Raw genomic sequence first — 19,057 nt, forward strand, 5'->3', positions numbered from 1 at the left:
CACCATGATTTGCATTTCTACAGAACACATGGTCCAAGCCTAAAAGAATATTAAGTACATTATTGCAGTCAGGAGGACTTTATTTGGGGGCATACAATTCTACAGCAACAATTAGAGAGACTTCATACACATTCTTTTCTTTCTTACATGTGACACTTTCCTCAACTGCCGAGAAAACTGAGACCTTGAAAGAAAGAAAAAATAAAAATGGGAGAAAAGCACATATTTCTACAAGACGAATTGTATGTAATTACAAGCTATCATCATGTCTATACATTTCAAATACAGAGTATCATATAATATCTGACTATTGTATAGTATGCTGTGTATCATATTCAGCAGAATTCCTGCATGTTGGTTTTGGCAGTTTTGAGGAAAAAAGAGCCTGATTTTGTGTGAATATCTAGTCTAGTACAAACGTGATGAACTACTTTAAGTACACAAATAAGCATTACCATATTTATCATATTTCTGTTTCTTTTAAACTACAATCTGCTGTTTAAACTTGTAAGCAGGCTAGGTACAAAATCAAATTAAGGACACTTTCTCAGACATTATTAAGATTGTCTTGAACAAGAAAAAGTCCTCCTTCTCCAAATAATCTCTGCAATGTTTGCATATACAAGTCTGAGGAGAATAATCAGAATCAGAATAAAGAAAAAGAAAAAAAAAAAGACTTGGGTCAAATTGTAGATATAACTGGTTGTGGGATCATTGGAGATGTATGGTAGTATTCATTTCAGGTTCCAGTCATTATCTTTCAGTATTTGAAGTGTCTCCTCCACTGCCTATGAAATTTGAGACAAAACAGCTGAATGTTGCGTCATTAGAGGGATTAGAAGAGATAGAAACCTTGGGGCAAAGTTTTCATCCACACTTACTTAATTACCATATTACTCTAAAACATGACTCAAAGTTTTCACACCTACGCTGGCATCAGCATTTCTACTTTTGTGGTTGACAGATCAAATCTTGATGGTTTATGCAGTCCCAAAATGAACAGGAACCTGCGCAATCAAACCTTGACAATGGGACACAATACAACTTTCTGGTCTGCCGATGATCATTCACAGATGAATCTAGAGAAAGGATAAGCAACTCATGAAAACTGGTTGGGGGAGGCCGCATGCCCCCTTGGAAAAATATGACACAATAGTTCTTATATGGAATGGTGACTGATTTGGTAAAGGCTAGAACATTTAGAAAGATGGCATGAAACACCTTGAAATTTGACAGTTACAGGTACTATTGGCCATTTAAGCTGCATCTCCCAGAATCGAAAAATGAGAAAGTCTTAATTACAGAAAACTTGTCATATAGCGCTCATAATAGTCCGGTTGGGTAATATAGTCAAAGTCCACGCATGCTTTATTTGCAGAAACTATCCTTAACAACCACAAAGCTTGCCAGAGGCTTGTCCTACCTAGCAATGACTCCGTGAATTGAACTTGATAGGAGGGAGCAGGTGAATGAAATGCTTTGTTACTCAACTGCAGGAAAAGATATATCCATAAATTGCAATACCTTACAGAAATGGTCTGTTGTGCATACTGTTGCTTGCACGAGAGAAAAAGAAATAAAGCGAGAGAGATTCAGCTCAGTTCAGAGCAACATGTCAAATGCCAACTGCCTTGCACTACTTCTACATAAGCAGGGCTTTGGGGCAATGTGGTGCAGTCAATGCTGAAATGCCCCCTTTACATCATCTACATCAACTACACAAATACTCATACGATATATCTATTACCTACAAAAGCTATAATACCATAATGGCTACTCCAGAGTCATCTTACACAACCCTATTAAAGTGTGCACTGTCATAAATAACTCCATGACGTATGATGTACGTCATTTCGATGTGAAGATTCATGAGTATATTACATGTACATGGCAAAACAAAAGAATGAGGGAGAAGCAAACAAGTAGAGAAGCAAATGCCCTATCTGCAATGCTGTGTTTCTGGCTGGTTTCCCACACAAGAAATTTCAAATTTCTTGGCAGTGCAAAACGTTTTGTGGGACTGGGGATCTTTGTTAATACTAGAGTGATGTTAAAAAGGGCATGTTAGAGTACAGAGCACACAAATACATTAATAATATTTCTTTCAACGTAAGTAGAACACTACTTGCAATGATACGCTGATGTTTAGTTTTATCACTCGAGCTCCATTTCCCCCCATGTTGTGCCCACAAGGTCAGAGGGTCTATCTGTTGGCATCTATCGCTGTACAGAAAGTGATCGGCATCGGGATTCGTTGCGGGCGAGGGAGGGGGGGGGGGGAGTTTACACGTGGGGCAAGTTTTGAACTGCAGTTAATCACGTGGCAGTTGAATATACCTGTGAGACAAAAAATAGAGCATGAAAAAGAGGAAATAAAACACACTTGCAACTATACTGTCAGGAATACAACAGAATATGCCCTACACCTACAGAAATAACAGACTTTTCCAGAACGTTAAGTTCAAATATGACCTTTTACAAGAAAAATATTGCTACAATGAAAGAAAAACCATTTAGCAAAACACAATGGCTTGAAAATTATGCTGTGACTATCAAGACATCTATGCATACTTGATAATTATAGCAATAATGCTCATAATTTGTTCCAGAACTGTTTATTCTGACACCACTAACAATGGGGAAAATAAACAACAAATGGCAGATGTTGACACGCCTAGATTTTTTTTTTGTTTTTTTGGAACAGCCTTTGAAGATCTTTTCCAACCAAAAGCTCTATATGGCTCAAATTTAATGTAATATCAGACGCATACAGTGTGAGAAGGCAGGATCATGCAGCCTAGAGTTTTTCAAACTAGGAACGTTGGTAACTTTTACTGTGCTTGTCCACCAATTGGCATGCATGTTGGAATGCTTCCTTAATAGCCATTTGGTTCTGATGTATGGAAAGCAATTTGTCAATGAATAGAAATTACATAATCGCCCTATGTTGGAATGTTTCCTTAATAGCCGTTTGGTTCTGATGTATGGAAAGCAAATTGTCAATGAATAGAAATTACATAATCGTCCTACACTCTATCATGTCACCAGTGCCGTTCCGTTGCACTGAGGAACACTCCTGGGCCCAAGTGGGCTTGCTTTAACTTTACAACCAGGGACCAATTGCATAAAACTTGGGATCAAACCTACATCAGAAAATCAAACACTACTAGCAGTGTCTGAATACTCAATTCTGATTGGCTTATGCCTGACTTACATTTGTTTCAATGACTTATAAAGGTTTGATTGCCTCCTTTTGTGCAACCGCGCCCATGTCAAGTTTGGATGAAATGCTGATGAAAAAGCTTGGCTAGGTTAACTCGCTGATTTTGCTACAAGATGCATTTACCATAGACACTTGCCTGAGTATACTAGGGACTCATCCTCAATGGGTTAAGCTATTAGTGTCTGAACACATAAAGAGTGAAGAAGTGCAATTACAGTCAACCTTGCCTAAGTTGAATCTATTTGGACTGAAGAAATAGCTTCAACTTAAAGAAAATTTGGCTTATGAGGGATTAAAATCAAAAGAATATAAAGAGAAGAGGACTTGAGAAGACCTTCGACATAGGCGATTATTCGACTTAAGCAAGGTTGACTGTATACAGGTTTGGAAGGCAATCGCACTTTGCAGTAGTAAAGGTACAAAATGTAACCACTCCTTGTCACTTACGAGATGAAAGTCTTGTAGTGAACAATGGCTCCATCGGCTCATTCCGGTGACATCTGACGCCGGCGGGCGGCCCGCTGCCGGTCGAACCGCGTCTCCATCTCCTCCAGCACTTTCGGGGTGTAGCGGACGACGAGCTTGACGCGGTCCAGCGCCGACTTGAGGAGCTCCACGGCTTTCTCGTGCTGCTCGCCCTCCACCGACTGTCGTGGGGAAGGGGAAGGGTGTGGGGAAATTACAACAACAAAAGGTAAAACATATCAATGCCATACACCTGCAGAAAATGGGGGATTTTGTGCTCTAAAATGGAGACATATGAATACGAAATGTGTAAAAATATGCACTGATAACAAAATTTCAGTTGGGTATAAATAAAAAAAAAATTGAAACATTAGCCAAAAAGGTTTGCCAATAGTACTGTAATGTCAGAACATATATCCAATCGCAGTATCACTACATGTATGTCATCTTTTAGAATCAATTGCAAATTAGGCCATAGCCGAATCCATTACTCTTCTACAGTGTATATGCAAAAGTAGATAACATGCAGTTGTCGGGAAATACTGCTAGAGCAAGATTGATCATTACATTAAATTCTACCTACCCACTACTGAACAAGAAAGGCACTGAGAAATCAACCATTTTCCTTTTTTTTCTGATCTTTTTCTTTTGGATACATGACAAATCAGGAAAGGGGGGGGGGGAGGGAAGGGGAATAACGCACAGAGGATGAGGGGGTGTGATGGTACATCATTCATTCTCACCACTCCGTTCACAGACAGCAGCTGATCTCCCCGCTTCAGTCCCCCGTGTCTGTGGGCCACGCCGCCGGGAATGATTCGCGAGATGTAGATGGGCGAGTTCTGCTCCCTGCCCCCCATCACGTTGAAGCCCAGACCCTCGTCTGTCTTTGGCAGCTCCACTACCCTGGGGTGGGCGTGGCCCTCACTGGCAGCAAAGGCAGCTACTGTGGCCTGCAAAGGATCAACAGATTTTTGTACATTTCTCATTCAACTGGAAAAAAAAAAAAACTCACAAAAAAAACACACACAAAAAAAGAGAAGGAATGACGCATAGCATACTTATGGTACTATTTGTTCAAGTTTGCTATTTTGTTGACTCTAAACAGGGCTGATTGTAATGAAAGACTTTAAAATAAACACATTATTGTTCCGAAGCTGAAAACCTGGATATTGGTTTGGAGAAACATATCGAGAAATAGAGAGAGGGATATCAATAATAGAGAACAAAAACAAAGCAAAGACAACAGAACAAAACAAAACAAAGACAAAAAAAAAAAAGGTTCCCTCATTTTCACAATATAGTTTTTGCTCATACATGCTGTAACACATTTATAGCACAGCTCAATACAATATATTCATAAACCATTCTGGTTTCTAATGATTTAAAAACAACAAACAACAACAATTTGCATTCTCTCTTTCTGACACCAGATAAGAAAGTGCTTGTACAAATTGCCTGACACACATGTATAATGTACATAATCATATTAACAAGGTGTCCTTGTCACTTGTAACAGCTGTAATGTTCACTCTCTCAGTTTAAAGTTTTATGTTAATATGACTGCTCACTCAATTCTTATGGCTGTCTACTGTACACTAGTAGCAAACACCTCATGGCAAAACAGTTTCATGAAGCACTGTTACATACTACTGATTTGTATTTTAAAGTGCTGTAGTAACAGTTTCATTTTAATTACCCATGAAGTACCGGGTAGTAAAAACATAAAAATGAAACACATCCAAATACAGGTCGATCAAGCCATCTCTCCTGGATTTTCTAAAATGCTATCTTCAAGAGACGGTGATACCATTGGATTGTGATACGTAAATTTGCTATCAATATTATCTTCAATGCTAAAAGTGGAAAGGAATTGACTGAAAAAGCCACAAATTACCACCTGGGAAAAAATGTGCATAAAAGTTGCACAAGTAATGCTCTCAAACTTTTGAATCGGAAACAGGGTTCTATACAGTGTAGAAGTATATAGTACTTGTATGTCATTGAGCATCACTGTATTCTACTGGTATCATTCAGTATCTATTACAGCAAAAAACTTTTAAGGCACAAGAGAAAGCTGTTCTTGCACAAATTAATATCAGCATAAGACAGTAAAGATTTTGAATATTATTTTCTATGTAGAGAGCCAGCTTTATTGATAAGAAATGTTTTGTTTTTTATTATTATTTTTTTAAAGAATATGATTCCTTTCACAACCATACCATTAAGCCCCCTCAAACACACCCAAGACTGGTAATAGACGGGTGTATTTATTCACTTGCAAGCGTTGCAATTCAGATGCAGGTTTTGTACAGTCCTTGTTCTGCTCACAATCACACAGCCATCAGTACTGCATTGTGTTGCATAGAGAGCATCACACATATTATTTCATGCCCCTGGATGCCTTTGTTATGCAGACAGTCAATTAAAGAGAGGAAATTTGGTGGATTTGCAATTTTACTGCAATGCCACAAGCAACCTACAACAACCTCAATTACGCAGTGCATTGTGGGAAGAAGGCAATTACAGTTAAAAACAGAAACGAGGAAAATGAAAACGAGGATGAAAAGGAAGAAGAGACTGATTAAAAAGATGAAGAAATAAGAGATGCAGGCACAGCAAACCAAACACACACACACACACACACACACACACACACACACAAATGATTGTAATTATAGTGATTTCCCACAAAGGGTGAACGACTGTAACAATTTAAGGCTTTGAGGTATTACAGTTTGAGGTTTCACGAGGGTTTCCATGCTTGATCAGTGAATGACACAGTGCAGAATTTATTGTTGGCATGATGCCCCACCCCCATTTAGTCATTTAGCTCAAAGCAATGTGCACAAAGAGGATTCTCATGTGGGTGGGGACTACAATGTGTATCTGTAGAACATGCTTGCAATGTAGGCGTACAAGTGTTTTGCAACTTATCCCTCTGCAATTATTGAGCAAGAAGCTCTTGTTTTGCTGCTGTCAGGCAGGATCGATCTACACTGTTACTTTGCTGAATGTTTTGAACACATGCTTTTAACTTCTTTCTTTGTTTCAAATTTCATAAATTGTAAACACACCTGAATCTGGAGCTGCCCTAAGATAACGCACAACTGGATGTTGTGAAGTACACTGTATGTCAAAGTATGAAATGAATATGTTTTACTGTACATACTTCTAACCATGATTTGACAATCCTAATGTATATCAATACAATGTACTGAGTACTGAATCTTCAAAAGGTTTAGTACAACTGTAACTACATTATTTGCGTGACCACTCAACTTGACGGAGGAAAGTAAACCCTCCATGTCTGTAACTGATTATGATCACATGGCACACTTCATTACAGTCTGGTGGTCCAAAAAATTTGTGTAGGATGGGAGTATTGTGTAAATCTTCCCGTTTACAATGTACATATGTTCTGGTAGGTCCACAATTCGAACAAAATGACTCCAAACAGTATTCAAAGAGAAGACATATGTGTAATAAACCCATATCCTCAGGTAAAATGCCAACATACAATTCGAAGCCATGTAATACATGTAAATTGCAGCATACTATTACAATACTGATGACATTATTTGCATGTAACCAGTCATAATAGAGGCAATTTTAAGTATATCTATCCCCACCTGCCCATAACTCTAAGAGGTGTTGATAACAATGCAAATTACACATGTAGATGTACATTGTTTGTAATACAACTTCCAAAGTTCCTTATACATTGTGGTATGCAGTTACTGACGCTGTCTCCCTCCCACAATAAAAACAAACCAAAAAAGTTTGAGAAGCACTCTGAGCGCGCAGACCTCCGCCAAGCAGCTAATTTCCACCAATGATCTTGTTCTTCCATCGAGACCAGTGATTTCCACCCTTACGTAAGCATGCTAAAAATCACTCGAATTCCCAATATAGAAGCCTTTTGTTACGTCATAAACCCTCAGCTGCATGGCGCGCCTCACAGTAGAGCACACACTTTAGTGCACGTATGAAAACCTCAACTATGCGCAGCTTGAACTCCCAAGTTTATTGACCCTACCTGCCAAAATATCGCAAATCCTCCATAAAATCCATAAAAATGTCTGGATCACTACCAAACTTTAATCATCTGTTCCTTGCGTCATTCTCAACCTTTCCTGCAAGTTTCATCTAAATCCATTCACAACTTTTTGAGTTACTTTACACACGGACAAACAAACAAATGGTAAAAGAAAACATGACCTCCTCCCTTGATGGAGGTAAATATGAACATACAAGCAAACATAAAAGCAACAAAATTAGCAAAAAGTAAACAAAACAACTCACTTTGGCTGTTGCATTGGCTCTGACTTCTGGGTCACCCTGAATGTCTACCGTCTCGTGCACATGCTCGTAGACTTCTCGGACCGCGTTGAAGAAATCGCTCTCGAGGATGGCCTGCAGTGCAATCAGCTTCTGGGTCGGGAGCCCAGGCTCTACAGGAGGGCAAAACATTCACGAATGAAACATCATATATGGATGTGAACTTCCTTCTTCACGATGCAATACTACCAATGCGACTCACTCGTGTATGCATCATAGTTGGATGTTTGCATGTGTAGTTGTACTGATAAGTATTGGCAGTTCTCTGTTTCACATACGCATCACTTTTTACGTCCTTGATGCAAATCCCACCAGTGTGTAAGAGAGAACAAAAGAAGAAGGTCAAGTGAAAAAAGAAAGTAGTAGATTTAAATAATTGTGATCCTCGTCCTGGTTCTCATCTTTTTTGATTTGCCGCATCGACTCTTTCAATATTTACTACCGGTACTTCGGGGCATGACAGGGCTCTGCGATGCCAGTGTTTGTGCACTGGCAATATCAAGATTGATGACAGAGGTCTAGCAGGACAGACAAGGAATGAGATGCTGATATTGTTCTTCTCGATTTGTCACTCAATAGTCAAAGGCCAAGTCGGTTTTAATTTGTCCAGCCACTGTTTAATAGCCAAGAACACACAATGTTATCTAGGATGGCTACTGTAACTTTCTTAATCTTCATACTTACGTTGCTGAAGATTCTGTAGAAGTTGGATGGCACGGTTAACATCTGAAACAAAATTAACAAAATTATGAAAGTCAGATATGAATATGGAACTGTTAACAGCTTTTAAAATCTGCACCAAGGTTCAACTTCCTGCACCAAAATTCAACTAGCGCAAAAGCATTTAAAGGCAGAGGGAAGTTATGACGCCAAGCGATACTCAAACATGATCATTCAAATGACATAGAGTCTAACAATATTCTTACATGTTTCAGCTTGTAAGTGCCGTCATTACACTTCAATTTGAGCAGTCAAAAATGAATTTACTGCCATAAATATTGCTGGATGCACTCAAAAATACCATTTCACATTTGACTATTACCAAGACTTGCTTGTCGATTGCTCACACTTAGCATCATCGGCATGCAAGCATTTGCCTGGTATACATCATCTTAATACATGTGCACTCTCTGAACAGACTGAAGATGAAGTTAGCGAGCCACTGCCGCAGCATTGCCAGGGCATGTTGGCATTTAACAGCCAATACAGGACAATGGCGGCTGCTGTTTTGCTCTAGGCGGGCGGTTGTGGTAATTAGAGTACATCTACCAATAGGTGAAACCGGTGAACAAAATGATATGAAAATGATGATGAACTGTATGATATAACAGGTTTGTTTGTTTGTTTGTTCATTTTCCAACTGAGAAGATGGCTGGATAGCCCATATTCAGCTACACTATAATAATTAAAGCTGGTCTTCCATGAGGTCCAGTTGGATACGATATGAAACTGATGATGAACTGTGTGAACAAATTTGTTTGTTTATTCATTTTCCATATGAGAAGATGGCTGGATAGCTATAGCCCATATTCGGCAATTGTGCACTTTACGGCCCTATATTATCGGTGCGAGATTTTACCCAAATCGAGCAGTGCATGCGAATTCGAGTACTGTACCTATCAGGCACCGCATGTTCGACAGCGAGTCTTCCGGCGGCACTAGCACTGTACTAGTACTGTGTATGCATGTGTACATATTATGTATGAGATTTCTCGATGGGACACAGTTTGTGTGTGAATGTGTCAACGTGTGTGTACCTGTGTGTGTGTGTACCACCGAACTGTGGTGTGTGTGTGATGAAAGCACTTACGGTACGCCACATGGTTGCTCTATAAACGCCTTTCACTGCGAGGCACGGCGTGATCGAGCGCGAGCAGAGACCCCGCAGACAAACAGAAGGTGCTGTGCATTGGCACACAACGGAACGCAACAGTAAACTTCTGTGCTACAATCATTATTTTATATAAATGAATTCTGCGTTTAAATATCTTAAACAGGAGATCACTAATTAACCTATTTCAGAGGACATATGTCCACTCGCGGCCTTGGCGAAATTATTCTGTGAAATTACAATGAAAAAACCCAAAATCTTATCCCGATTTGTCAGTCTGTTAGTGTTTATTTCGTCCAAGCCTCCAATACCGTTCCCCGAGCCCAACCAGACGCCGTGCGAAGTGTGTATAGCTACCGATTTACGGGCAGCCATTACATGGACACACACACACACACACTCACACACACGCAAGCCTCGCCAGCGTGGTTGGTTCGCAGAAGCGCCAGAAGCGCAGTGAGTGAGACGGGCTTTTAGTGACCTTATCACTTGTCAAACGGCGTTCCATACAGCAAGAAAAGCTCGCCAGCTGCTCAGTGCGTGGTGGTTCACGGGATATCACCTTGGCATACGGCGAATAAGGTACCGATAATATAGGGTCGTAAAGTGCACAATTGCACCCTGCTCTTTGCGATGAATGAAAGTGCTCACAGAAGGACTGCAGTGGAGTGCAGAACAAGAGCAACTCTTGAGTCTATACACCATCTCCCGATTCTGATCTAAAGGCTGAATCTGTGGAATTCAGAGCCTAACAAATGTTAGAGCCTACCACATTAACCTGCTCAGAGTTTGGGCGGCGATCATGGCTTATTACTAGTATTAGATAGGACATAGGCCAAATGGCATAGCCAGCTACCACCTGTACCTGCAGCTGTACGCGGCCGCGGCCCGCCCACTAGAGTATCAATCCATACGCACGAGATCTACACTGCACTGATATATGGGCTGCAGCATCTAGCCTCTAAATTTACAGACAACACACAGTTTGTCAATGAGTCACAGTGACAGTGGAATCTCAGACTAAGGTAGTATTAAGTAAACATGCCAAAAAATCGACCATAGTTCGCCTGGAATGACGATAGAAAACATATCATACAATTCTACCAGATGCAAAATACAACAGTGATGAAATTCCGGTCAAATTCTGATCACACGCAATAGAAATAAAGAATTTATCTTACCCCGTTCCAGCGTAAGCTCTCCGGTAGCAGCCATTTTCACCTCGGTATTATGACGTCATGATGTCTTGCGATTAGTCTTGATTTCAAGCATAGGTTATTATCTATGATCTCTAATTCGCAAAATTATTGAGAGTCCTTTTTATGATTTACACTGAATATATGCCAAAAGATTTCTTGAGACAAGGGGATGTGTGCCTGTTAACTTGTTAAGACGGTGATCGGCAAGCTTTGCTGCGGGGATTTGTCACAGAATAATGGTAGGCCCTGAAGCTGCTGCTGCAGATTAGCGAAAACCACAATGTGGTTATTATTCCCTCGAAAAAAAAAAAAAAAATCATCACATTCACACAGGTGAGGCCTACGTTTACAATTTCCACATAAGAACAGCGATTGGCAGACGTTGTTTGCAAATGTATGATTTGTCGTCGTTACGAAATGCGTACTTTGATACGGACAAACAAACTCTTCTTGCAGAATGGTAAATTTGAAGGTAGGTCGGAGTTACGCTTTAAACCTAAAATTACACTAATCATCCCTGTGGAACGCTTGTTCATGTAACCGTATAGCCTACATAGACAAGTGATGCCCAGGCCGACACAGTCAAATCTAATCTATGTGATTTTACGATATTGATCATGACCTTCAGAAAACCATTTTGGTGTTCCCGTCTCAAACACTCACAAAAAAAAAAAACAACGAAAGAAAATGAAAAACAAACAAAAATGAAATTAAATGGCAGTAAAAATATAATTATGAGGCTTATGCATCACTTATAACAAACCAGAAGAAGGCATATAGTTACATTCCAAGCAGGGGGTTCAAGAGCTGTCTAATGAGTTTCAACTGGCTTTATTATCATTATTGGTTAGAATTCGTTCATCCGATCAAATTACAACTTTGATATGCAAGGTTCGTTAATCAGAAAACATAAGGTTCGTCATTCCGACGGTTCGTTAGTCGTCGTAGATCTGTAGAATGTTTTGCAATATTTTGCTTACAATTCACCAGATCAAAGGAAAAAGCAAAAGGTATGTATTAATAATGATCAACGACGATAAAACAAAAGTGGCAGTCCCGTCATAACGTTCCGAAATAATACTACGTGCAAATGTGCAAATTAGAGCTGTACTGTATAATAATGTGGTGAAAGTGTTTAAAACTGTTCCCTCTTGAAAAGCCGATTTTATCACTTTTCGCGTAATTCCAACAGATGAAACTGACTATGGTATAATCTTCAAGTATGATATTATTCCATTGTGTCCGACCCAGGCGATTCTATGATGTGCGCAATTTGCGCAATTTTTCTATTCGCGCATCCCCGTGTCTCTTGCCACTTATAGTGATGGCGACGCAAGTAGGAAATTACCATCATAAAGAAATTTCTTCCCTATAAGAGAGAGAAAGTGTGTGTGTGTGTGTGTGTGTGTGTATGTGTGTGTATGTGTGTGTGTGTCTGTCTGTGTCTGTGTCTGTTGTGTGTGTGTGTGTGTGTGTGTGTGTGTCTGTGTCTGTGTCTGTGTTTAATGAATTATTTAGGATAGATAAAGATCAATCTTGGTTGGGGGGGGGGGGGGGGGTGGTGGTTGGATTTTATTATAAAATGATGTCATTCTAGAATTATATAATATTCCTGCTTCTTGTTTAGTATAGGCCAAGCTCTTAAGTGGAGTGTGAGTAACTTATGACCCAATTGCAGGGGCGGATCCAGGAATTCCGTAAAGAGGGGGCGTGTTTACAAAAATAAAGGGGGGGGGGCGCACGCACCCTTCCCCCCATTTTTTTCTTTTTATTTCTTTTGTTTCAACAAAAGATAAAGGGGGGCGTGCGCCGGTTGCTGTCCTCCCTGGATCCGCCCCTGAATTGTGTATTTAAGGGATTATGTTTGGCATGTTTTTCTCGTGAAGAAATTGTGGGATTGATTGATAATTGAGTTATTCATGTTGACGAGAGATTATTTGCAGTATATAAATTGAAGATGGATTGTTTTTGTTTTGAATAGTATTAGTATTTTTATTTTGTTCATGTTATTTCCCAGATTGGATCAATACATTGATGATTTGAATGAAATCAATAAAAATAATTATCAAGGAAAAACAACAAGTGTGTGTGAGGGGGGGGGGGAGGGATGGGGCATTATGCAATGAGATATGAATCAATCTTTGTCTTCATATTTATTTTATGACGCAAATCCAATTTGGCACACTCTTCAAAATATTGAGTGGTGATATGACATCAAAATTTGGGTTAGTACATTCTAACAAGGTTATGAGACTGTTGTGACTCCGTCTCTTGAACCGCGATCCAGATTCCAACACAAAGTGATATGTAAAGTAAAAAAAAAAAAAATGAGTGCTGTAAAAGATGTAGGAAAGGGCAACGACTTTGAAATACCACCCAAATAAGGGGGGGGGGGGGCTGATTCGAGTCAATGACTGTTTATAAACACTGATATAAAGGACAGGTGGGCCTGTCCTCGTATTGGGCACCGCCAGTCGAAATAATCTCGTGATGTTAGTGTCTTATGCTTTGTTTTGTTTTTTGTTTTTCTTCAGTTCACATCAGGGTTAACGTTAGATCATTTAGTGTGCATGTAGACTTTCTCTTTCCTTCTTTTTTCTCGCTTTCTCTTACGGTTAATGGGCATGTGATATACAAAACGATTAAAAAAAAATGAATACCAAAGGAATCTATATGAGTGAATAAAAAGTGCATTAAAGTAGGTGCCCATTGTATAAATTAACTAGAAAAGCACTCGGAGAGTGCACACCCCCCGCCAAGCCGCAGCGGCTCATTTCCACCAATGAGAATCTTACATTCATTTTTATCATCTGCATCATTCTTTACCATCAAAACATACCCTCACAGTAGGATTTCTTGTCTGCCGACCAGCCGTCACTGCCTCCGCCGTCATATTGTACGATGGCTCTGAACGTCGCAAAAGCAAGCGCGCCATCTAACGTTCATGATGGACACTACCAACACTAAAGAATTAATTTTTTATTCTTAAAAAAGAAGAAGAAAAAGATGAATAAATAAGATAAGGTAATACATATAAAATCCTAGATGGCGATCGGGATCTCTACCAAAATTCAATCATCTTTTCCTTATGTCATAATCACTTGCCCTGAAAATTCAGTCCAAATAACTCTTTTCATAACTTTTTGAGTTATTTTGCCAACAGGCGGTGTAACAAACACACAATCATTCGCGAGCAAAAACATATGACCCCCTTGGTGGAGGTACATAAATACAAGAATTTAGGCATGGATGAATTCACTGGATAAGCGCAAATGCGTACTTGTCGTATTTGTTCATTCAATCATTCATTGGTGTGTATGCGTGTGTGCATGTGTGTGTGTGTGTGTGTGTGTGTGTGTGTGTGTGTGTGTGTGTGTGTGTGTGTGCTCATTCCTTGAAATGAATGATACATAGCAATGTACCTTCCCCAAGAGTGACCTTAATTTGGATGTTTCCATTTTAACTATGATAGAGAAAAGACATTGCATGGAAACATGCAGGGCTAAGTCTCTTACCTAGGGCCGCGTTACGTAACCGGTTGGTCGCGATGTCGGCCAAAAATAAAATAAAGGAAGATAAATATATCAAACAATATCTGTTGTAACAGGACCTCAAATAAACTTGTAGGAGCCAGAAGGGCTTTTTACACTTGTACATTTTTGCTTAGCCCCGGACCAACGGTGGGGCTAAGGGGGGCCTTAGCCCCACCGTTGGTACGGGACTATCCTTAGCCCACTTTCTGTTTACACTCGTTTTTGCCAAAGTGGGCTAGCCCCACCGATAGTACGGTACTATCTGGCCCTGCAAAATAGCAGGGGTTAGCACCGCAATTGCGGTGCCAAGCAAGTGAGTGTAAACAGAACAAAAAAATAATCCTGGGCTAAGCGACGGAGACGAAGTCCGACCCTCACTGACCAATCAGAAACGAGGTAATCAAGTGCTGCCGGTGCGTGCGTGTACGTATACAGTACACAGCGTATACTATATGAATATTCATGTGGTTTGGAAAGTCCGGGGCTAAGAAATACGAGTGTAAAAAGGTCAGTTTTCTCCTTAGCCCCGGACAAGAGATAGTACGGGACTAATTGGCGAGTGTAAAAAGCTGAAAAAATTGGTACGGGACTAACGATAGTCCTGGGTCAGAGAAAGTCCGGGGTTAAGAGACACAAGTGTAAAAAGCCCTAGAGTGAGCCTCGGGTTGAAAAATGTTGAGAAGCACAGGTTCAGGTGGGGTAGATGCAGTCTTACCTTTTTTGTTAATCATAATTACAGCGGTGATTGACAGATGATGTCAATGGTTTTTTCCTGCGGGTGTATCATACATAGTAATTTTAATCAGAATGTCTCTCCCTTACTCTCTCTTGCACACACACACACACACACACACACGCACACACACAATCACATCTAAAGGCACACACACATACAAATTTACCTACTTTTCACAGATATAATTATTCTCTTCATATGGGGCTGTTTTCAACAATGATGGAAGCCATCATGAGACTCCTATCATCTTAAGAAAAAAAAATCATTCATTAGTGCTGCTTAAAGGGGATGGCTAGTCACTGATCAGTGGGAATCAGTGGGAATGCTGGGGGATGATTATTCCAATCCTTGTGGGATTCATTTAGGAGTACATTATATATCTATTGTTGTGTGAAAATTGTTTGTTTCAGAATGATCTCATATTCAAGTAATTTGCAGTTTAATGTTTCCAGGTTAGCATGCCTCTACAGTGACGGGGCATTAAACTGCACATTACTTGAATATGAGACCATTCTGAATCAAATAATTTTCACACAACAATAGATATATAATGTACTCTTAATGAATCCCACTAGAATTGGAACAATCATCCCCCAGCATTCCCACTGATCAGTTACTAGCCATCCCCTTAATAATCAACACACAAACAAACAAGCACACACACACATACACACCCACAAACTTTAATCCACGTACAAATACAGGTTCAATGCAATTGTAGGTCCCAAGCAAGACATTGACATCTGTGTTCTTTTTTTCTTCTTTTTCTTTCTTTTCTGTTTATTGTCAAGACTCAAACACAGATTACGTACATTTTCAGTTTCAGATTGGCTGTGTTTAACATGAACAACAATTTACTGTTTTCAGATAACTAACACTATTTGGTATGGCGCCCTCTCTCTCTCATTTTCTCTCATTCTCACTCTCTCTCAAATTATCATGTCCTTGATCATAAACATATCTTTATGTTATACTCTAATTTAGGATTTTTTTTTTTTACATAGTGTAATTTCCAATATAAACTCTTTCAGTACATTCAAAACATCCAGCACCATTAAAAAAAACAACCCATTCGATTTAGAAATTTCACAATAAATAAAACACTATTTGTCCACTACTATGATACATAAATTGAAAATGAATAAATATCAGCCACAAATTTCGGCTGAGGGCGTGTGACATATCACAGATAATGTAGAACATGGCATGGTTGAAATACAACGCACAAGTTACAGGAGAGAAGTTCAAAAGAAGATAAGAAAAAAATGATATCACGATAGTAAAGCACTCGTTACATTGAGCACACAACCTTCGACAGTGGAACAACACGAAAAACATTACATCTATGGTTTTCATACAGAGTAAGTTGAAAAGCGGTTGAAGATTTCACACTGGGAAATGATGATCTTTTAGTGTGTCATTCTTGGCAGAAATGAGATTCATTACCAGAAAGAAGCCTTACATACCAGTTGCTGAATTGGTAATACACCTTTTACGTCTAGTGGCGCTGAACCGTAAACTAACGATGTTGATGATAAAGGAATAATGTAATGATAACATGACAATGGTAACATAAATAGTAATATCAAAACTTAATAACAATAAAGAGCTATTGCGATAATAATGATAACAATTAAATGCATGCACATTTATTCTGGTGTGTCCCTCTATGTCAAACACAACCAATTATGATACCACTGTGAGGCAGACCACTAAAACTGAAACAAAAAATAAATCAATCAATAACTGCCGGTCAATGTCACACAATCACAGTTGAGATTGAATAAGTAGACAGAGACCAGTACAAGCAGAACAGATTTGATATGAAGAATAAAGTTAGGATAAAAGGTACAAAAACTTCAAAGCAGAGAGTGATTTGCTAAACCCTAAAGAAATCAAGGGTTCCCAGCTCAACCCTCCCCCCTTCAGTATCTTACATTCATTTTCACTTCTTCCATTCTAAGAGGATAGATTTCAGGAAGGGGCTGCATAAAATGAAACACATCTATAGCAAGAAGAAGAAAATCAACAATTAAGAAAAAACAGATAAATAAAGATAACAATACAAAGACATATTTCTTCTTTAAAAAAAAGAAAGAGAAAAAGGACTAAACGCAGACCTACTGACTTGACTGTTTGTAAAAGCTACCTCATTCAAGCCACAAATCTGGAAGAATTCTATAGATTTGATACACACATAGTAGAACTCTACACTGATGCATTACACATGAGACTACTGATCAATATACATGTACACATATTGCCGAGAGTTGTTCACAATCAAGTAAGAATTACACATTTATAAATCTCTTTTTTTTTCTTTCTTTCATTTACATTCGCATTTTGGTCTCTAAATACTGTGGCAAGGCAATCATACCCGGTATCACACAACAAAATTATGACACGATAATGTGTTGAATATACACTCTGGCAGCTACGCTATTCAAACTTGGTGACATGTGACATCAGAAATGAACATATAATGTAAATATCTAACTCATGTCTTCAATGCATTTGCTATGTGTTTAAACAGAAATACCTGCAGTACAATTATAACTAAAACATGCAAATACAAGAACTAAAAAAGAAGAAGGCATAATTGATTCTTAAAATGTGTCATTCTGACACTGAGAATACTAACACGACACATATGACACCAAAGAACACATTACGCAATGTACGATGAGGGTACACTGTATCGATTCTCTCCGACAGCGAGGATTTCATCATAGAATGTACAATACATCTGTTGTCCAACTGCCAACTGCCCACTGCTGTCTGAAAATCTGTGGCCCTGTTCGCAAACACGGTGCTGTGAAAATGTTCTTGGCAGACATTTTGGGGACACAATTTATCGACAGAAAAAAATGCAAGCCACAAATACGTAGAAGAATGACATGTAACTAGTTTACACACATGACATCAGGTGTGGCTGCACTTGACACACTGAAGTGCTAAAATTCAGTCCATTTTATACACCCTACAACCTTTGACCTTCTCTGGTCTGCCCGACTCAGATGTCTCCTCGTGGCAAGCCATGTCCTGTTCATGAGTAACCCCTGACCTCTGACACTACATTTGGACAACCCAGCCTAATGGACATGTACAATGTATATCCGCTTAACCCTCTGTGTCACACTAATTACCTTTCCATAAGTTTGTGTGTGAAATTTGTGCACATTTGATTAATTGGAATGGAAAGGGTGAATTATTCTGTTTGCACTTCATCATATGTGTCTGGGAGTCTGAACATATTTTCCTAATTGCCCCCTGAGTTATAAATGGCCCATGAATACATTACTTTTGCATTCAACCTTGACACTTCAACCGTTACCTCAGCTGCATCAATGCTTGTAGTATATTATCAAATTATAGCTCTGACCCCACTTTACTTATGTCAATATTGGGCATGTCATCACCAATAGCTAAATTCAGAGTTTGATATCAAATACTAATAACCAGCAAGATCAATGTCATAATCATACTATTGAATAGCTCTGTGTATAGTAAAGTCATTAATGTTTCTAACATTTATTTAGTTAATTCTTGACCCTGGGGTGAACATTGCAATATGTGAATATTTCAAAATATGACTTCACCCTTTACTAATGTTTGAGTGGGTTAAGTCACTGACATATGTATCTCTTCACTACAGCACGTAAACCATATGCGAGAAAGTTCAATCCTATGATTCTTGAAAAGTATTGTTACAAATGTAGAATTTGTCAA

At 39.1% G+C, this 19,057-nt stretch overlaps 1 protein-coding gene across 1 annotated transcript; it reads right to left on the bottom strand.

Annotated features, from left to right (window-relative positions):
* Positions 1 to 2,317: 2,317 nt before the first annotated feature.
* LOC139712956 (protein lin-7 homolog C-like) lies at positions 2,318 to 11,083 on the bottom strand. The gene is made up of 6 exons (XM_071624736.1): positions 11,042 to 11,083; positions 8,714 to 8,755; positions 7,994 to 8,142; positions 4,432 to 4,641; positions 3,671 to 3,870; positions 2,318 to 2,337 (listed from the first exon to the last, which is right to left on the bottom strand). The coding sequence occupies exons 1-5, from the start codon at positions 11,073 to 11,075 to the stop codon at positions 3,709 to 3,711; spliced, it is 597 nt and encodes a 198-aa protein (XP_071480837.1). The 5' UTR covers positions 11,076 to 11,083; the 3' UTR covers positions 2,318 to 2,337; positions 3,671 to 3,708.
* Positions 11,084 to 19,057: the final 7,974 nt, after the last annotated feature.

This window comes from Diadema antillarum, unplaced genomic scaffold (genome assembly GCF_040938485.1).
Source record: "Diadema antillarum isolate AM-2024a unplaced genomic scaffold, OU_Dant_1.0 seq00001880_RagTag, whole genome shotgun sequence".
NCBI classification, from domain to species: domain Eukaryota; kingdom Metazoa; phylum Echinodermata; class Echinoidea; order Diadematoida; family Diadematidae; genus Diadema; species Diadema antillarum.